The sequence below is a fragment of the Pithys albifrons genome, chromosome 4 (genome assembly GCF_047495875.1).
Source record: "Pithys albifrons albifrons isolate INPA30051 chromosome 4, PitAlb_v1, whole genome shotgun sequence".
Taxonomy (NCBI): Eukaryota; Metazoa; Chordata; class Aves; order Passeriformes; family Thamnophilidae; genus Pithys; species Pithys albifrons.
In genome coordinates this window covers 79155734-79177980 of record NC_092461.1, presented here as the reverse complement: position 1 = coordinate 79177980, position 22247 = coordinate 79155734, and the positions used below count along the sequence as shown (strand labels likewise).

Genomic DNA, 22247 nt, shown 5'->3' with positions numbered 1-22247 from the left:
ACATTTTTGTGATGGTCTGTGTGGCTGAAGCCAGCACATGCTAAGCTGGTCTTAGATGGTGTCTTATTTTAGACTGTCTCTTCAGGAAATGCACTTCTTCTGAATTGATGGTTATGAAAGGCCTTTTAAAGGAAATGTGTAAAGGATTCTTTGCAAAATTCTTTCAAATAAGTGCTTCCAATAAGGAATTGTAGCTGAGATTCCATTAGAAATGGAAGTAATTTACTCTCACTTGGCAAACAGTAAAATTTAATTTGTGATGTGAACTGAAATACAACAATTTAAAGAAAAAAATTACTTAGTGGTAGCTTTAAGGCATTCATTCCCCAAATGAAAAAGTGTGCCTGTAAAGACAAACAGGAGATCTGTGACGCCACTTTACAGGTTTGTGTCCTGTATAGACACACTGCTGAGTGCTCGGTGTGAACAGATCCTTCAGACAGGTGTGACCTCTGTGATCATTGCAACTACATAATGCAGGTGTGTTGGGTTTGGTGAAAGGGTTAGGGTTACCACTTTGCCACTTTGCTCAGCTGTATCTAATTTTCCTATTCCTGACATCTCCCATAAATACTTTTGCATGGGAATTCTGTAAGACTAGGATTTTGACCCAGTTTATTAATAATACAGCCCAGTCTTATATACAAATTAAATTTAGGGATGTTTATGGAGAATCTTGAAGGAAAAAAAAGGTGTCTTTTTTATATATACTATATTTAGAACCTTTTGAATATTCCATATATGTGTTTCTCAGAATAAGTATTATTTCTGTTATTTCTGGTCAATCTGAAGATATGTGCTAATCCCAAATCTTAATATTCATCTATCCATTCCAAGTGTAACCAAATTATTCACCACTAATAGATTGGGATATATTTCATGAGGGCATGCATGGCTGTGTTCTTTGGCTTCAATTTCTAAATCCTAGAAGGTTGCAAGAAAATATAAACACACCTGAGGCAGATCAGGGCCTGGAAAGGAACCTAATTAAATCAAGGAAATCGATAAGGGATTGCTCTTCAGGGAAATATTTAGTGCCTTCTAGAAACATACAGGAAAAGCTTCATCTGCTTTCTCTCATCTCATGCAAAAATGAGATTGATGGAATTTCTGTTCAGAAACATTCGTTTCTGTGTTATGTGTCTGGAAATAAGTTCAACCGAGGGTGATGTGGCCGTAGAAGAGTCTTGTGTTGCTGGAAATACATCCATTCCAGTGTGGCAGGTGCTGGTGTGGGATATGCCCGTATAGTTTCCAGAGTGCTGCACTCTTGGATTAGCCAGCTACTTTTTTCAGTATCTTGAAAGATGTCAAGGTCTTCATGTGCATAAGAACATTTTGTGTCCATGTAACCTAAGATTTTGATTTAACTGATAATTTTAACAATAAAAAATTACTGATTCTTATTCTTTGTCCTCATTATTGTTCCTTTCTAAAGAGACAAAAAAGGTAACTTAAAAAAAAAAGAAAATTCTCAAATTAATTTAAAGACAGACACCATAACACTGGAATCAGATGATTCGTGGTAGATCTGACTGTTGACATATTGTGAAAGGGCCAGCTCCAAATAAACTGAGGGTTTCCTTTCTTGCTGCTTCTTTTCCTGGTGATAAAAAAGTACTTAAGTTGCCCTGAAAAATACTCTGATATTTAGTGGTTCCTGATTTCACCCTACAGGAAATCTTGAAGGCATTGAATTTACCGTTTTGTATCTTAGGTGGAAACCCAGTAATTTGATTTTATTCTGTTTTCACCACTAGTTTAGTGAACAATACGTTGCTTTTGTATCACTAGTATTTCTCTAACATCTGTTAACTGCTTGGATTCTTGTTCCCTGCTATTATCACTTGTGATCGGCTTTTTCATTATTTTTATTTTTTATGAAGCTGGGATTCACAGGTAAAAACAGGTAACACTGCCCAGTAGTATTTTTCCACGTTATTGAGCAGAGTTTCATTTTTAATTGCATGTAATTTGCTAAGCTAGAAAATTTTATTCCAAGTTGTATTTTAGCTTCCTTCAGCTTTTATGTGGAACATTTTAGCAAGTATATTCACTTTTTGAACAAGTGACACTTTGTATGTTTCCACTCCACTAGAGTAAAAGTTCTAGCTGTCTTCTCTTAGAAAAATTCTTGAGTCCCTTTCAGAAGGGTTCTGGGGCAGGTGGTCTTCTGTTATTCATGTCTAAATTTGGTTTATTTTAGTAAAATTATTAACCTTTGAATTGTGTTTAAAAGTACATGTCACGAATGGATAGACCTTTACACTTCTAAGTATCGGAGTTGTTGTATTGAATGTGTTTTAACACAATCTGAAATGAGCAGAACTTTATTTCCAGTTTTGTTAAGCAGATCCTTCACATCAGGGTTAGGATCAAGAACTTGTGCACAGGAAAGTGCTTTTCATTTCTGTGGGGAATTGGAAACTCCTCCACTTTGTCTGGACTCTATAGGCAAAATATAAATCCATGAAAAATGCATGAAAATAAAAAGGTGTGGTGGAATTTTGGGATCTGAGTTGAGAAGGGGGAGAAAGGACCTCTTACAATATCATGATGGGGTGCAAGACTGAGAACTGTCACACCCCATCCTGGCATTGAGAACTGTGGTGCCAAAGTCTTTGTTGATAATAAATAGAATTACGTGGGACACGATGGGATGGAGACAATTGGAACATTAACAAAGGTTGTCCTGTACTTGCCCTATCTATTAGGATATGTTAATTAGAGAAGGATTTGGTCCATTCATTTGTCTTGGCATATTTTTTCTGCTCTCTGACTGATTTGGGATTGTGTGCTCATAGAAGGTCATGTCTTTAGGATTTCTGTTCCTTCCTTCCAGAACTTAGAATGGCGCACACTGACGAAGGTCCTGTATGGGGAAGTGTCCTGGAGCTGTTTCTTCACCACGCTTATTCTGCAGTCCCGTGGTGTAAAGGAGAGCACTCTGGACTCTGAATCCCAAGGACCTGAGTTCGAGTCTCAGTGGGACCGTCCCCTGGCAGTTCAATGCCTCCCTGCCATCCCATCCCATCCCATCTCGAATGCTCAGCAGTGTCAGCCCCAGTTAGTACCGGGGGCTGTGACAGTCCCGAGGACTTCACTGTCACTGTCCAAGCTCGCTCGGCCGTGGCAAATGGACCTCAGGACTTAAATGGTGGGGCCAGTTCTGCGCACGCTCTGCCTCACCTAAAAAATCCACTGCGCAGGCTGGAAGGGCACGTGGGGAGAGCCCTTCCCAAAGCTTCATTCATGAAGTTTGGCCATACATACATACACATATTCTGTGGCTCCTGTACAGTACAATCAAATCACTAAAATGTGGCTTTCACAGGCAATCAGGCTTTTTCTTTTTAATGACCATCTGGGATATGTAAATCTGATTTGCAACTACAAATGTAGCCTATTGAAAAAATGTTTTGAAAAGAAGTAAGAAAAGGAGGGAAAATCTGAAAAATGAAGTTGTAACTGTGCTAAAACCCCTTGTATGTTTAATTCCTAATCTGACCTGAATTGTCCATTGCATAGTTGAAAAAAATACTCCATCTCCAAGATGCTGTAAAACTAAATGAAATGCAATCAAATACATTATGAAGATTGTTATAGAAAAGTACTTTTTAAAAATAGAATCCTATTTCCCGTCAGAGATTTTGACTAATGAGCAACAGGATAAGATATGTAGACTCACAAAGAGCAGATCAAGAAAAGGCAGTAGGGTGGTGATCAAACCTTGCCAGTAGTATTAAGTTTGATGAGGCTAATGAAAAAAATGCATGTGTGCTTTCTGAGACTAAACCACAGTAAAATCTACCTACACCAACAAGTTTCATTAAGGTTGCATGGAAAACGTTGCTTCTAAGACTTCCAAATTTGAGGCATTTGCTTTTCAAAACTGAAGCTAATTTTCCTGTGCAAATTGTAGGTAAATAACATAGTGCTTGAACTTACTTAGCAGGAATTATATTTTACTTACTTTATTAATAGTGAGAAATAAAAGACAAGGAGACTAAATATGCAGAGCTTATTAGCTGCCTAAATCTTACCTTACTGCAGTGACAACTTTTCCCTCTGTATTCTAGGAATCTATTTTCTAAGACACATTTAGAAGTTTTGAAGAAAATAGTGTCAGTCTGAAATACTGGAAAATAAGGAAATTTAATTGATATCACCACAGAAAATAGTACAACCCCCCCCCCCCTACAGCATAAAGCCAAGTGCAAAGTGTTTGAACAGAAGCACTGGCTTACAAATCTGGTTTCCATTTTGCTCATAACTGTGTGTTTTGTACCATATTTTAACGGAGAACACATGATAAGGGAATGATGAATACAGGGGAAATTTGCGTGTGTCTAGCAATTCTTAATATATCCTCTGAAAATACTTGTGTTTGCTGACAACCCAGCAGATTTCTTGTGAAGTGCCTCGTTAAATACAAACTTAGTCTATGGTAGAGGGCCCAGAGATGTGGCAGTTCATTGGAACTTTACTGCAGACATGGCAATCCCAAGACTCAGTTTAGGAGTTTGTCATCAAGACTCATTTAGTTTTGGCTTTGAGTGTGGTTCATTAATTATTATGAAAACCTACAAGCCCTTTGGTTGCATCCAATAATGGGATTCACTGTCCTTGCATCAGTCTCTAATGCATGAATTTACTCAGAGGATGATAGAGTGGAGGTAGTAATAGTGTCCTGGATTACTTTTTTAGCTTGTAATTCAAGAGGCACTCCTGTGAAGTGTTCTGAGCAGACACTGAGTAATCCTGTGGGGAATGGGAAGGAGATACATGGGTTTAGGATAATGAGAATGTGTCTATGTTGAGGGAATATTGATGGTCCTCAGAGAATGTCTTTCCCATTCAGGGAGAAAATTGTTTCCTTATACTACTGCTCTTCATCAGTTACTTCACGTATCCATTATATTATTTGGAGAAGTAATGATATTTCAGAATTTCTCAGATGAAAAATTAATTCTTATTCTCAGTCATCAGTTGGTTAAAACTTGGTTGTCATAATGACAAGGTCATGGGTTCAATCCCCTGTGTGGGCCATTGACTTAAAAGTTGGACTCGATGATCCTTGTGGGTCCCTTCCAACTCAGAATAGGCTGTGATTCCGTGATTCGTGGAACTCGCTATACAGAAAGCTTGTATGTATTGTCCACATGCTCAAATGATACTGCTTTTATTTAAGAAAATTTCCACAGGGGGGAAAAAATGTTTATTTTATTGTGCATTGGTTTTTTATGGCTAAGTATAAACTTGCTACTAGATCAGTTATCTCTTTACTATTATAATGCAGTTTCCAAAAGGGAGGCAAACAGCCCCCAAATCCCAGACCCTGCAATGCCGTGAGCTGTGTTGTATGACACCTGACTGGCCACCGCAGCGATGCATCCGCAGAGGGAGCAGCACATGGAGCGGCAGCCAGTCCTGAACTCGGTGTGCACAGGCTGAACCAGGACTTTGAATGCTTTACCAGTGGAGGAGGTTGCAACAGTGGGTGGGTGAAAAGTCTCTGAGTGAACTATTGTAGACTTTGCTTAAGAATCATTAACCAAATCCCTGTTTTTGTGGGAGCTTCAGCTGAAGTCACGTGACATGATGCAAACCCAGATCATTACCTATCAGTGCAAACACATGGCAAAGTCTGCCCATGTTATTACTTATCTCAGAGCGTGCAAGGGGGCTGTGACATTTCAAGCAAAGCCTATTGGTGAGGGAGTTTCTAACTGAACCTTCTTAAAGAAGCACTTCCTTTTTATCATAGTACTGCGTGGGAAAGTATACCAAGCAGTTTTCTCTAAGAGACCAGAAGATTTACAAAATTCTTCTGCTTCTGTGGAAAGAGAAGAAATGCTGCTACAACATTCTGTTATGACTGTAATTTTTGCATTTACCTGTATTGTGGAAAGTTAGTTTCCTGTTTTCTGAGATGAGTTTCTCAGAAAAGAATGTTTTTGAAGATGGCTCCAGTAGAAGTGATGTTGCTGCCCATGAAAAGGTTCCTTCTGGAATCTTGGTGAGTTTGACAGATTTATGACTAAGTAGGGGTGTGTGATTTCCTATAGCACAGTTACAATTATAAAGATTGACCAACTTCATTTAATAGTGTATATAGTATAATGGAAGACCTTATGCAGGCATTCAGCAGACTTTGTTTCCCATTTTTGTTCCATAAGTGCTCTGTGCAGTACTAGGAGCAATTCTAAATCCCCAGTTAAAATCTTTACTTAGGAGCAAAGAGGTTTTTGTTGAATAGACCTGATGCTGCAGCGGTCCTGTCTGACAGGGTCATTTTTCCCCTTATTCTTTTCTCAGTGTAAAATAGAAACTAGTAAAACACTTGCTAAAGATTTTCTCTGCTTAAGGAAAGCTTCTGCCTCAAAAAAATGTATATGCAAATATAGACAAAATGAGATAAATTGAGGTAAACCACTGCCGTGCATGGTTTTTATTTTGTTTTTCTACCTAATCTCTTGAATCAAATACAACTTCTTTGCTGTTTACATCATGTGGCATTAGACTGTCTTTTAATCTTCTAAAAATGTAGCTCAAAATAAATAGGCTGTATGAATATCTACCCTGTTGTAAGCTAAGATCTGCATTTAAGTAACTTTTTTTTGAGTGATAGTTAAAATTCATGCCCTCTGAAGCTGTAGCTCTGTAGAGCAATCTGACAGCTTGCCTTTGAGTCACTGCCACTCTTTCTGTTGGCAAACGAGGAATTTGTTCATGTTCATATGGGTGCACTTGTATAAAAGGTGTTGGCTTTAAGAGCCCAAAAAATGCAGTTTACCATTGCTAAGGCAGTACTCCAAATACACAGGAAACACCAATTTGTGGGCAGACTTTTGATTATATCTTGCCCTTGTATATGGATATTACTGAATAACATCAAAAAATTGTACAAGAAAATGTGTTGGTCTTGGAGCAGCCAAAATAACATCTTTGTTAATTCTACAGAAATATAATTCCTATCCACAAAACCTCCTGCTCAGGTTATCCCAGTGTAAGCTTTTCCTGGTAATGAGTTTTGAAAGTTCAGCTGTCTGTCATGTAGTGTGTGTTAGAGACTTACTCTGAGGTGGAACACTGTTTAATCATAATTTCTGAGAGCCATTGTATTCCTCATTGCTGTGACATGAGGAAATCAAGCAGTATATGAAGGGAGAATTTTAGGTTAACTAATTTGGTTATTTTATAGATGGAGGAACAGAATTTTAGTTATTAGACTTCTGAAATAGATATTTTCTTATTTTGCATTTGGTTTTATGCTTTCAAAAAAAAAACAAACCCAAAAAACCAAAGCAGTTTCAGTTTCTGTCTTTTGAGGTGTAATGGCTTCTTGCCAGGAAAATAATGTTTTTATCATATGACAGAGAGATTCTTTTCCCCATTCCAATTACAGTTGGACTTAGCTTAGTGGTACTAATGTGTTCAGCTATAAGAATTTTTGCAAACTAGGTAGTATTGCATAAACACTCAAAAATCAATCTCTCTGCAGCCTCAGAAGTCACAAATAGTGATTTTTCTGCTTTGATACCTCAGGTATTCGTAGCCTTTTAATTTGCTATTCGAGAAGAATAAGTAGGAGTGAGCTGTATTAACTGAGCTTTTATGCAGAGTTTTGGAATTTGACTGCATCAGGCAGTGTACAGACTCTGGATACCAAAAGAAATAAATCTTAAAGAGTTAAACAATATTGTGAAGTACTACTGCACTGCCCTTTCTTCACTTGTCTTTTCCATTAGGCTTCCGTCTTGAATTTCAGAACTGGAAATAAGCATGCTTTTTAGGTTCTTATAGCAGGTTAGGAAGGCATACTGTCCCTGCTTTCAAGGCAACATTTAAGAAATGTTTATTAAGCATGAAATAAGTAGTGTATTAAGGAAATACTTTGTCTTACTGGTTATTCTGTGATCAGACTATTTCTGTTGCATTTCCCAGAATTAACACAATACACTTTACACTGTTCCTCTCTAGTCAGATTCAGTACTGCTCACCACAGGTTTTCCAACAATATAAAACCCAAACCAAATCCTGAACCCCAGATTTTAAAATCTCCCAGCTGAAGTTCTGTTGATGTTTGAGATAGTCCCATTTCTCAGGTGTTCAGTGACGCTTCATTTTCTTGTCACAGTTTGAACCTTCTTATATAACATGTTTATCTTGCAAAGTGAACTATTACGTTAAAAGCTGAACTGCAACCTGATAAGCAATAATGTCGGTTAGTTTATTACCTCTATCTGCAGTTTTGTTTACTTACAATGTACAAAACAGTATCTACATTAAGACTTGGATCATTAAAAGCTTCTTTCCTAATAAGCAATGTTTTCAATACTTAGTAGGTTCAAAAGTTTGTAACTTTTTCACATATAAAAGTGAAAAAGTTACGAACTTAAAAGTGAAGCAGTTATTAATTTTCACGTGTAAGAGGTTATTCTGTGTATGAACAATCATAGAAGTGGCTGTGCTGTGAGCTACAGAAACGTAACTGGTATCTGTAGAAAAGATAACATTGCTACAGGGTATTCTTGCTACAGGAAAGGGAGAATATGTGTAAAATGGCTGAATTCTTTCATCTTGCATAGAGTTTTTGGTCATTTCCTGTGGTTAGACAGGATTGGTTAGCATATATGTGACAAAAATTAGATTATTTGTCATCTGCACTCAATTCTTAGCAGATGGTGTGAAATTATGCTCTTTTACAAAGTCACTACTGAAATCTGAGAGAATTCCTTGCTAATGCCCACTTCTCAAATCCTGTTTACTGAAATGAGATATATGGAATGGAGATTCTGTGAAGGACTTTTATTCCTGATTGTGTCAAATATTGAAGTTTGTTCACAAACTGTCTCCTTGGTGACATGAAATCAACTTTTCTTTGTAAGCTTCTATCATGGCCTGCTCTTGGAAGTGGCCACGGTATAACTGTGAATGATAATGACAATGTGTTAGAGAATTTTTTTGTAAGATTGAGATTAGAGTTGTCTGTCATTGTGTAGGGGAAGATTAATTGCTTGAATAGTAAAGCAGAGATATTGCTGCCTCTTTGTCTTGGGTCACAGCTCCATGAGATGCAGCAAATACCTTACTTGCCAAAGGGAAGATACTTTTAAGTTCCCTGCCCCAGCCTCTGGTTTTTTCTGCGTTCTGGGGCTGCTCTGTGCCTCATGACTCTGGTGTTAGTCATGTTCTTATTGTGAGCTAATCTATCTTATTAACCCACTGAAACAAACAACAACAATTAAAAAAAAAAGGTAGACTTCTACCAGTTGTGTCAGTGAGCTAAAATCAGCTCATTAAGAGGGTCAGATGAGAAAAGGTTAAAGTGAGACCTTCCCTCTTTGGCAAGAGTGAGCTGTCACTTCACTAGCAAGCAGTCAATTTTATAGCTGTACATGAAGGCACTTAGAGATGAAATTAACTTAATGACTAATGTTGATAGAGAGTCCATCTTGCTAATCTTGGTAATCACTCGGTGGCAGTCTGTTCTTTTTGTCTTCATTAACCATATTGTACAAAAGCTATGGAAGTAAAATTCTCTAGTATGTTATTTAGCATAGTAATTCTGTGAATAGTTTTAAAACAGTTTTGAATCTGTATTGGAAACTCTTCACCTTGCTTTGTAAGTCTGGAGAACAGGAAGGAATTTTTTTCCAACATTATTAATATGACTGGGTAATGTATGAGAAGCCTAAGATGGAGAAAAGTTTTTGTGTAGCTGCTCTAAGTCTGTGAAAGTAGTTTTAGATTTCTTTTGTGTTTACAATCATATTGGTACTGTTAGATACCATCCTTTTGAGTAAATGTGAGATGTCCTGTGTTCCTGTAAGGAAGACTGAAGGCTCAGAATAAAAATAATCAATGAATTACTTAGATAATGAAAGTAGTACCAGTAGGAAGAACGCTTGTAATGTGGTACAATTTTGTTTAGAGGCATTAAGAAAAATCTTAAACCTTGTTCAGAGACTAATAAAAATAGAATAGCAAATCCACAGTTTGTCTATTTTTTTAATAGAAATATTATCCCAAAATAGATTTTTTGCAATTTAAGTCCTGATATTTGTTCAGCATTCTGTGTCTTGCTTGTTGGCTCTTTGTTCTCCCAAATAATATCCCTGACTTCAGAGGCATGCAGTTGCTTGGATGTTCTTGAAAGGATCTTGTAGCTCTTTTGTGTGAGAGGCAGGAGATGGCAGAATAAGGAAGGGTTGCACTCAGATTTCTATTAGAGCAATTGCCCAGTTTTCCCTCTTCTTTTATTAAAGTTCAAATGTTCTGAGATTTTTTAAGTTTTCATTTCTTATTGGCAGTCACAGTTCACATTGTATTCTTGGTCTGAAAGACCTGCACTCGTTCAGAATTCATTCATTTACTGAAGTATTTTTAATGGACAGACAGAATATTGAATAAATTGTTCTTTGCTCTTGTTTATCCTGTTAATGTGTGTATCTCCTCTCTCCCATTACATAATTTGATAATTTCTCTAAGGTGACTCAACCATTTTTAAAACACAGAGCTATAAAGGAAGAGTTACCTGCTGTATGCTCTACATGGACTTTCCTGACTTCTAAGAATTTTTGCATCCTTACGTACCCTTATGTATCCCATTTTCAGTAAAGGACCAGTTGTATTAAATAGGCAGTCCTCACAGAATTAATTTTTTTTGTTAACTGAGTTATTAAGCAACACTTATTTACATCCAGTCTTTGAGGTCTAAAACTGACATGCTTCAAAATTTTCTGTGAAATGTTTAATTAATCATAGATTCGAGTTGATAAACTATTAAGAATAGGTATTATAACTCTGGAGTCTTTTAGTAATAAAAAAATTGGCTCAAAGTTCTGTTACAATAGTTACAGTAATTGATAAATGGCATTGCACATCTGTTGAAATGCTTTTTAAAAATTGATTAAAAATATTTCATGTGTTTTAAATTACTTTTTTTTTTCTTTCTCCCGTAGTCTCAAACTATGAACTACGTAGGACAACTTGCAGGGCAAGTCCTGGTTACTGTGAAGGAGCTGTACAAAGGCATTAATCAAGCAACCCTTTCAGGGTGCATTGATGTCATTGTGGTCCGGCAACAGGATGGTACATTCCAGTGTTCTCCTTTCCATGTCCGATTTGGGAAGCTTGGGGTATTGCGCTCTAAAGAAAAAGTGGTAAGTTCAGAAAGTCGTTGAAAAAAACGTTTTGAAAACCTCTGCATTCCCTTTTTTATCTTCTGCCTTCCTTCCTGATCTCCCCACATTCCCAGTTGGAGGACCAATGCAGTACAGAGCAGTTGCTCAATACTCTGTTCAGAGTGGTTGTTTTGGAATGCAAAGCGGAACTTCTTGTGGTAATCTAAGAACTGTGAAAAAGTGCTGTAAAAGAAAAGCCTGGGAGCTCTGGAGCTCTGCAGGAAGACAAATGCAAACGTAAGGACTTCAGTCTTAAAATGTTTACACGAGGCTATTTATTTACTTATTAAAGTATGCTGGGAAAAAGTGCTTAATGCTGTTTAACTAATCCCTGATGTAAGCAACTCGTTTTGGAATATCTGAGGTTCGCACAGAGCATGTGTTACGTCTTGGTGGCCTGTCATAAATATTGCTACTCTTAGCTCTGTTCAAGGCTGATGTGCAGTAGAAAATGCAGTTAATAATATCCACAAGTAAATAAAAACGGGGACGGGGACTGAAGCTTCATGCCTGTGTGGGTGTGTTTGAAAGAGAACCTGGTGGAACTTCCTGTCTAGCCAGCCTGAGAGGGTGGTACTACCCAGGCAGATTGTCCTGCCATCCCTTTCCCATAGGATTTGTTAATCAGGCCCAGGGAGTGAGTTGGATTGGGTTGTAAATTTGACTGGAAAATGGACCTGATGTGGGTAACTTTACATCACTGTCAATAGGGAATACTGTGTATGGCATGTGGCTGTGCTACCAAAACATGGATTGATTTGCATAGAACATAAAACTGCAGGATTATATGTTGCTTTTTTCAGTAGTTAATGGCCATTGCAGGAATCTTTATATTTTGTTTGTAAAAGGAGAATAAACTGAAACCAGAAGAGCTTTTTCTTAATGGTCGATAGTGGGAGGTACATGCATTAAAGTTGTTTGTTTATCACAGTAACACAGGCTAGTAGCAGATTTTGTGTTTAGTTATTTTTTATTTTGATTCTTTCTTGCTAGTGTTTTTCTTAATGAGCACATTGATGACAAAGAATTGATTTTCCTGAACAGTTCTGTAACAGAACAGAACATTACAGTTTTCAACAAGCTACCAGAGGGGTGGTATAGCTGTTCTTTTAGTGATGTCTCAGCAAGTGAGATACACTTAGAGCAGAAGTGGTCTGGAAGTTGACTTTGTTAAATATCTTTAATTACACTTTTGAGTAACTGAACCAAATTTAAGAGGATTTCAGCTTCTGGGTACCTCTAAAAAGCTGTTTAATAGTAGAAACATCTACTCTTGGTGCCTCTTGACTGTCAGATTAGGTCTCAGGTTTTGCTTGTGTGGATGACTTGCTGCTTCTGGCTCTCTCTGTCCTTTGTTCATACAGTTCCTTCAATAGTCAGCTGAATGTTTGTTACTGCATTGTGTATGCATTTTTCTCTGGTATATTATGAGGCCAACATCAATTGGTAGTCTTAAAATGTACGGGAACACAAAGTATGCATCCCTGTGCTTCATCTTAAGATACAGACACTGAAGTCCCCAGAAAGCAGAACGAGGTATAAGTGCTAAAAGTAGAAATGTTTATCTAAATCAGAATCGGAAAAAGGGATTTTGTTTCAAATTCATGTTGCTGAATTGGAAATCCAAGAAAATATCTTAAGGATAAACAGTGTTCAGTAGTGACATAAACAGGATTTTCAGATCAAAATGATTCAGTTCTTGTGGTGGAAAGTCTTCAGGATTTGGTTGTACTACTCATGCATATTTGGTTATTCACTTGTAATTTGTCATCTCCCGTGACTTGGTTTCCTTGGATAATGGTTTTATTCTCACAAATAGTAGAATAATAGAGCACACTAGGATACATGGATGCATAGCACTGTGGTGCTGTATTGTTGTTGTTTTTTTTTTCCTTGGCAGTCCAACTTAAAATTAGTTCGTTTTTGGTTTTGAGTCCTTTTCCTGTCATTGTAACTGACTAGGAACATGAGTTCACAGTGCCACATTCATACCACATTATGAATTGGCTTGGGGTATAACTTCTTGTTTTGTATTGACAGGAAACTAGAACTTGACTAATGTACATGTTTGATATCTCATAGCACTAACAGTCTTTAACTTGGTCTCCTTTGTTTCTAAATTATGCATAACCTGAAATGTCATTGGCCTTTTCTGCAGTAAGGCAAGTCTGTTGTGGTTCTATCTGATGTGTATTAAATGTTTTTTAATTAGCTGGACTAAATGCCAATATGGAGATACCATTTGATAAGCAGATTTGCAGAAAAAAACCTAAAATCGTTTTATCTGAAAATGGAATACATTTTGTTTGGATAAATTTGTAATGGAACTTACCTGGGTACCCAAGATTTCACAGAAAGGAGAAAGTAAAGTACATTTGGTTTAGAAATAGATTTGTTTTTTTTCTTTTATTTCATACATGTGGGGAAGAACAATCTCTCCCAACTGTGCAATGTAATCTAAGTTAAAATACACTTTTAGGGTAATAAAAACATTCTTCTCTGACAAAAGCAGTATGATTGCAGAAGGGTTGTGATCCTGTGTCATGTACCCATAAACTCATGAGCAGGAATGTCTGGATCGTTAACTGAGTTGCAGAAATAACTTTGACAAGTCCGTATCAATTTCAAACAAAGCTTTCCTTCAGGACTCTTCCAGGTGGAACTTCCGATATTCAGGATTCAGAGTCAGACCAGGCCCCAATTCAGACTGAGATTCAATTATATGAACATGAACAGTCTCAGTCATTCTTCCTTGAAATAAAGACTAGATCAATAATTATTATTTATGCTTCTAACTCTACAAATTACTTGAACAAGAGTCTGTCTTTGTATGTTTGTTTGGATTTTTTTTCTTATTTTCCTGGTTAGGTGTTAGGCTCTCTGCTGGGACTGTGTTGTATTTTGCAGGTGAACAAACTGAACTTACTGTAACAGACTTATTTCAGAAAGCAGAGAGGAGAGACGTGATTATACAATGGAACCAAGTTTACCCTCAGAGCTAAGTGGGCCATGAGGTCAGGCCATGATGAGTTATTTACAATAAATTGTCTCTCTCCACAGATTGATATAGAAATCAATGGCGATGCTGTTGATCTTCATATGAAACTGGGTGACAATGGAGAAGCTTTCTTCGTGCAAGAAACGGAGGAGGAAAATGTAAGGGCTTTGTGCTTCTTGATTACTGCAATGCTGTATTAACACAGTAATGTGTTGAAAATGCTTAATTCAGTGTTGTCAGTATCATAACTTCCATGAAAGGTAGATCTTCTGTCACTGAATTTAGCATTATTTTCATATGCTGCCAAGATCCTTCATGCTTCGTCCAGTTTTCCTACCAGGAATAATAACGTAGCAAATTATTTTTATTAGAGCATTTTTTGAAAGGTGTGTTGAATTTTTTTAATTTTGTTTTAGTTTATTCATATTGACTGCAGTCTTGCAATGATTTTTGCCTTAAGTTCTCACAGTTTATGCTACTGGTCTCTACTAATAAAGGTAGTTTATTTTTTTGACATATTCTTAATTTTTCCTAATTTTAGCCCAGTTTTTCACAATTTTATTTATGAAACTTATACCAGTTAACAGTAACTTCTTTGACTTGAGAATTTCTCCTGTATAATGCAGTAATTAATATCTCAAGAACCTATTGCAACTGGAAGCTAATAAGCCTCTAAAAACAGGAATAATGATTCAGTTTTAGTCTGATTTCCTAAGCCTGTGGGAGCTGTATAATCGCAGTATTGGTCAGTCCTGAGCATTCCTTTTGATCACTTCTGAATCTATTGTCATTTTTCAGCAAGACTGGAGGAAAGGAGTTCTAAATACAAAGTTCCAAAAGGATTACTGAAAATAGAAGAGAGAGGAAAAAAATTGTTCCAGTGAAGTGTTAACTTCCTGTTGTCATTAGCAATCTGTCTTTCAAGGAAATGAGCTTGATCCACTTTTTAGTTTAGGTTGCTACTTGTTTACCATGAGGGATCAGAGGAAGCTCTTTTATTGAAAAGAGTAAAACACAATTTAAAGTGGAAGGAGAAAATAAGCATGATAACTTGGGGTAGGAAATTCATAACATTTAAGTAAAAGAAAGGTTGTGTTCTGGTTTAGCATACACTGTGATTCAAATAAAAACTGAAAGCAGATTTTTATAGATACAGGCTGTCAAACATTGATGGGAACTGATCAGTCTTATGACTTTCAGAAAGCCAGGGTGATAACCACTGCCTTTGTCCCCAGCACAATGTTTTAAAGGAGCCATTGCACTTGCTTAGTTTTAATTTATAACAAGAGTGCCTTATCTGTGTATAAAGTGTTCTTGGAAGCTGGTAGTTCCTGCTGAAACTATGGACTGATTCTGCTACAAAGCAAAACGGAGTTAATATTTGGTCATATTTTTCTGCATCTGATCAGCATGTCCTTGATCACCTCGTGAGTCTATGCTTAAGGTATAAAACATAAAGCTCTCACTGATACTTTTTTTTTAAATTCAGAAATGTTCTTTCATAGAGTCAGTTTTTCACAGCTTGACACTCAGAAGTAATACTACTCACCTCTGTGTAAATCAGGACTATTTTTCAGCTAGTTTTAACTTTTCTTGAGAGTTTTTTTCAATTTATTTTGTTATTCTTGATTATTTGTCACTACTTGTGTAGAATATTTATTTTAGGTGCTGTCATTTTATTTGGAGGTTTTTCCCAATGCAGAATCTTTGTGTCATCAGGGCCATATAAAGCTGTATTTTGTTGCCCTTTCTCCATTTTACTGTACAACCAGAGGAACAAAATTTGGTCCATAACTCTTAACTCAATGGAAAAATTGCATTTAATATTAAGTAATAGCTCATAGGACCTTGAACACATCAAAAGTATTATCAGTGCTCTGGCTGTTTCTCATCACAGTGTATGTGGTTCCTGACTAATCTGCATATAATAGGCATCTTGTAATTCTATTCTAGACCATGAAATTGAGTCCCATAACAACTACTACTCTCTATGCAAATTCCATTATCTTCTACTTTTCTTTCACTTTGACCCTTAGCAGTGTGTTTCTTTCAGTTTAGGTGTCAATGTCTTTTAAGTTTCTTGTTATGATGTAAATAAACTTAAAGCTTACAGCTTTTCCTTCAAAGGGCAGTGGGTTGTAATTAACTGAGGGTTGGTTGGTTGTAAGTTGGTTTTAACATGAGTAAATTATAGTTGAGTTTTTCTTTTTGAAAGATACGTTGCATAAATAGTGCCTGACATGGATGACGGGACTGAATGCACCTTCACCAATTTTGTGGGAAACACGGAACTGGGAGGAGGGATTGACAGGTCAGAAACAAGAGCCACAGTATAGAACCAACCTGGCAGGCTGGATCAGCAAGATTCATACAAGATGTAACCAAGATGCATGTGAAGTCTTGCATGTGGTTTGGAGGAACCCTGCCCGGCAGTACAGGCTGAGGTCTGAGTGGGTGAAATGCATCTCTGCATCAGCTGCCTGCAGTGAGCCCTGGCACCAGTGCCCCAGGCTGCATCAGCAACGGCACAGCCAGTAGATGGAGGGGTGTGGGGTTGTCCTGCTCAGCCTGGTGTATGTTAGACCAAATCTGGAACAGTTCTGGTCTCCCCAGTTCAGGAGTGACATGGAAAATTGGAGAGGGCCCAGTGGAGAGCTACCAAGTTGATCAGAGGGTTGGAGAAATTGAAATCGAAAGAAAGGTTGCTGGAACTGGTTGTTCCCACTGACTGGGTATTTGCTTTGCTGGCAAAATTGGTTGTTTATATCTGAAACGGTAAGTATACTAATATGCATTTTTTGAACTTTTTGTAATCACTCTAGTGAATTTGGTTCATTTTGGGTTATCAGCTTCATACCACTGGGCTGCTGTATGGTTTTGTGTCTAAATACTGATACAAGGGTTAATCTGCAGCTGACAGCTATGCTGTGTGCATGAAACAAAGTAAAGAAATAGTCTGTTCTTTTTTTCTTTTTTAAGGAAAAAGTTCCTGCATATTTGGCAACGTCTCCAATACCCACTGAAGACCAGTTTTTTAAAGACACTGACAATCATTTGAAATCAGGTGAAAATGAGAGGACATGTGCAAACTCAGAAATTCCACACTCTGCAGAAACAGAGACTGTATTCACCCCAGGTTCTGTGAAAAAGAAAAAAAGAAGAAGAAAGAAATACAAACAAGATAGCAGGAAGGAAGACCAGGTCTCTTCTACTGGGACTGAAGAGATTTTCGAAATGGAGATTAGCTCAGATGATGAAAAAAGTGTTCAACCTCTAAGGTAAACTCTCAGCTAGTTGCTGACTGCCTTCACTGTTCTCTGAACATTTAAAAGCTGACTTGTACATTTCCTCTATGCAAGCAGTGCATAAGTTTTGGTAGGCTCTGGCAAGGCTTTTCCTCAGGCAAACAACAAAACTCCAAACTGGTATCTTACAAATCTTTACAGAATCTTCCAGGTTGGGCCTTTTTTTAATGAATGTGAAATGTAATTAAGCCCATTCTGATAAAGAAGTAGTGTCACCATCTGTTGTGTCACTGAGAAGGTTTCAGTGTAATTCCTCTCACGAGGCAGAGTGATCTGCTGTCTGTGGTAACCTCTACATAAACTGCCGTGTGGAGTGCCTGTAGTGCAATACACCTGAATTTGACTTCTCTGTAACTTGAAGTTTACTTTGGCAATTGAAAACTGCATCAGGGAATGTTCTTCACATTAGTAAAGAGAATTCTTTACATGTGTGTAAAGAGGAGGGGAAAAACAAGTGCTGAAGTTTGAAGTGGATAAACTATTAGTAAAGTGGAGCTTGTGCTGAAGTGGTAGCACATACTAATAAGCTCAAGTTTATATGAGTAACAGGAAAGATTAAGGTAATACAAGAAAGCTGTCAAGTATATAAATAAATGCCTAAAATCTGGGAAAGGCCTACTTATCAGGACTTAGTTTTCAGAGAAAGCTAAGAATGCTTTATTGGACAGCATTGTTGTAAATGTAGTACTCTCTGAATAAATTCAAGATCTAGTCTGGGAATGGCAAGAATGTTTTAATGTAAGAGAGCAAAGTATAACTGAAAAAACTCCGTCAGTATGGGCCTTCAAGGAAGTCTCAAATGAAGTAAGTAGAAGCCAAAAAGCTTATTGCAACAGAAAAACAGGAATCTGTTATCACATGTGAAACACAACAAATAAAATCTGGATTTTGGATAAAGTGTTTTCTAGAGTGTCTGTGGCTTTCTTAGTTTACTTACCTTATTTTTTTACTCTCATATTTATGTCAATGAATTGTCATTTAGATATTCACTGCTCTGTTTAAGTCTGGGAATTGGCATTTTGTTTTGTTCAAGATTTTTTTCCATTTTTGCAGTGTTATAAAAGAAAGTACTTTCCTCAGACTTCAGCATGTGATTATTAAAACAACGATAACTTGTCATAGTGAAAACATCAAAAATAAAAATAACTGTCAAGTACAGAAGGAGAGAAAATAAACCCCATGAATTGTTTAATGTATCTTTACAAATGTATGAAGAATTTAGGAATGTCATGCTACTAATGGCTGTGTTCATCCAGTGCTTAGAATTCAAATTGCTGTTCTGGCAGTTATCATAACCTGAGTAGAGATGAATAAAAAACTGTAAGTTTGACCGAAATGTCAAATGTTTAGTCATAGCTGAATAGACCATGGTGTTTCCATAAAGATTACTCTGGGTTTGGTTTTTGTAGCCTTTGGAATAAAAAACCTTTTATTTGTGAGCTATGTTTTTTTATATGAATAAGTAGAAACAGCTGTAGAAGTGTCTTATTGGACACAGAATAGTGTCATAGTCGGAAAAGAAGGTGATTTTGTAAAATGATGCTGTTTTCTTGTGAATAGCAAGTAAATAAAGAACTGGAATACACTGTAGTGGTGGAGGCCCAGAGACAGTAGATTTGTGACTCTGTTAGTGGAGTTCATATACTGTCATTCCAGTGGGCTACCAATGCAGGAAATAAAGTGCCTTGCAATGGGCAGGCACTTGTTTTCTTCCCAGCTAAAGATACAGTTGTGAAAAAACATTCATAAGACTTCCTTTCAAACCGTGTGGGTATGTAAGGTGATATTAGTGGGTTTGTTTTGTTTGGGATTTTGCTGGGCTTATTTTGGTGGTTTGTTTTTAGGGTTGGTTTGTATGTTTGATTGATTTTAGTTATAAATGTGTGGCTCTGAAAAAGTAGGAAGAAATAGGAACTTAACTGTGATTAGACATAGGTTCACATTTCACAGTGAAACTAAGAAAGGAGAAGGGAGGCTGATGTTGTAACAGGAAGGTCAAAAATTCAGTCACAGGTGCTAGTATGTAATCTCTTATCTAGTTCTATTCTTATCAAGCAGAAAACAAGCCATTTCCTGTTTCTTGGGAGAAATCTGTTTCCAAATGTTTGTCAGCTTTTTAAAAAAATATGTCCTTTGTATTTTCCAGCTATGATTTAGATGTTAGTAGAACTAGACTTACATAAAATAAAACCAGGAGGACAGAGATTACAGTGTGTACCATGCAGAAATAGAGGGCATTATTTCTCCAGTTCTAAGGGTGTTAAAGTAGCTGCCTGTCTCTGAAACCTTATGTGTTTATTTAGACTGGGTAAGTGGTTGATGAGAAGTGGCAGTGCTGTTTATAAATGTTGCAACATAAATAGCTTAGAATTGATAGTGCAACTTGAAGTTACACATACTAATTTTCCCCTCTTATTTTCAATAATCTTTGACTGAATTTGGATTTTTACCTTTTAGATATATCCACTGGTGGGTTAATTTTTTTTTTGTCCTCCATATGAACTCTTTTTGTTTCTAACTTCCAGTGAATAAAATTTGTTCCGTACTACCCGTGTGTCATCTTGCCCCTCCTCTGAAGTGAAAATATTGAGGACCTCTCTAATATTATTTTTTATGTGTTTACTTAGTTCAATCACACCTTTTTCCTCGTTTGGAGCAACTTAGCACTGCCTACAAAGATAGTATGAAACATGTTTCTGTCACACTTAGGTTGGTTTAGGAATACAAAGGATGTACAGTCTCTGCAGCTCTCATCTTAAGTCAGGCTGCATCACCAGGTTTCATAATACTACTATGGAGTAACAAGTGGAGCTACAAACACATTTTTAGAGTTCAGTACTTACCATAGTCTAGACTGTCTTCCAAATGAAAGACGTGTGCAAATGAGATAGATCACTGTAACTGCTTAGTGTCCAATGGGCTGTATTGAGCAAGCATGTAAATTCTAAATATTTATGTATTTGATAATGACAAAACATCTTCTTTTCTCTATCCATAAGAGAAATGAGCATTATTTTTTCAAAATAAATCCATTGTACCTGTGTTGCTTATGGAATAAAAATACTTTTTCTTTCATAATGATGGCTTAAAATACTTTCTGTTGCATTTTGCACTCAAATTCCAGGCATATCTTTCTCTTATTCTTAGCCACTCTTTAGCCATGATGCTCTTGATCTAACCTCAGAACAAGTCAGTTGTTATATCTATATATTCAGTTAAGTTCACAAAGCTGTAAAAAGATCTGAAGTACATAGGATGGAAACGTTTAAAAAAGAATTCTGTGTCAAACACGGTGTGTGACTGCTCAGTGGGTCTTACTGTTCATTGGTTTTGGGTCTATCTACATGTAGTTGATGTTAATTTGTAAACTCTTGGTAAATTGTGAGGCTGGTACCTACCCCTGATTTCTTACTGGTTTTAACTTGTGAAATGTGCATTGTCAAACTTGCGTTTCTATTTAACTTTTCCAGTGATTGTAAGATTCACATAGTAAAGGTTACATGTAAAAATTTATGTTCATCTATGTATTTTGTTAATATTATCTGTCTGTGTAGAGTAATATAACATATGAGTACTCATATAGAGTAATATTATTTATGCTATTGTGATTTCTTCAGTATTAACTTAGAGGAGTAGTAGATTTTAAATTACAATATTTTCAAGTAATAATAGTTTTAAAATGAATTTTAAGGTACATAGAAGTGTTTTGCAAACAACAAATCCTTTAAAGCTATATACTAGTTTCTTTTGATCTTGGATTTTTAATAACATATGAATTAGTAATGCAGATTTCTTATTGCTGACTTGATGTCTTATGTATCTCCACAGAGGATCCTCAAATTCATCACCAAAGGGTGAAGAACAAAAAGAATCTTTGATCTACCACTCGAAAGACCATTACCCCTTATCTGATGGTGACTGGTCACCTCTGGAGAAGTAAGTCACTTTGTATGATCATCATATGTATAATGACACATAATTATTTTTAAAAAAAAATCACTGTGTCCCATATTTGTAAAATTATCAAACTTGCCTAACGTTTGTGATATCAAATGGAACATTTGATACTAATTAGAAACTTTGGGAACTTTCTTCTCTACTCTGTATTAAAAAAAGTTGTCTTTATTTTATCATTTCCCCTCCAGTGAAAAAGTAGTTAAGGTAAAGTTTTTATCTTTGCTGAACATTGGATATACAGGAAAGGGCTTCTGTGTTGCACATAATATGCAAAGTACTATCTTGATTCATCTGAACTTTTTGGTAAGTGTCTAGTTCTGCTGCTTTTCAGCTTGATTGAGGAATATGCCTCATAGCAGGCACATTTACAGTGTCAGTGAGGATTACTGGTCAGCCTTCTGTGATACCCTCTGTTGCTTATTAGCTGCTTGGTGCTCAGGTACATGTTTTGTGTCAGTAGATAGTAGTGCAGAATAGAGGAGATGAACCTTCAGAAAATACTTTTTGAAGTGCATATAATCTCTCTGCTTCTCCAGGACTGTGGCCTCGGTGGAGCTGAATGTAGCAGCCCACACCCAGCACCTGCTAATTCCCCCAGTGCATAGTTGGTTAATGAACAGAAGCAGTTGCACAGGAAATCCCATTATCATTCCTTCTTATGTTTTGGGCTGACAACCACATCCTCATTTATACTTCATGAGATGTAGTCTTCAGATGTCCCCCAAAGGTTTGTGGTTTATGTCTGAAAAGCAGTCACCAGTGTTTGACCCTAAGATTGACACATCGTTGTGTGTATTA

The 22247-nt window shown here is 36.8% G+C and overlaps 1 protein-coding gene across 2 annotated transcripts in view; it reads left to right on the top strand.

The window, feature by feature from the left end:
• LPIN2 (lipin 2) overlaps positions 1 to 22247 on the top strand; it is a 45104-nt gene that overhangs the window by 3598 nt on the left and 19259 nt on the right. The window contains exons 1-5 of one of the 2 annotated variants that reach the window (XM_071554741.1): positions 5669 to 6019; positions 10968 to 11168; positions 14250 to 14345; positions 17167 to 17465; positions 21321 to 21428. In XM_071554741.1, the coding sequence (XP_071410842.1) occupies positions 5933 to 6019; positions 10968 to 11168; positions 14250 to 14345; positions 17167 to 17465; positions 21321 to 21428 (791 nt within the window). In that variant the 5' untranslated portion in view covers positions 5669 to 5932. Of the gene's footprint in view, positions 1 to 5668; positions 6020 to 10967; positions 11169 to 14249; positions 14346 to 17166; positions 17466 to 21320; positions 21429 to 22247 lie in introns of those variants that run through there. The other variant, XM_071554742.1, reaches the window with a different exon arrangement.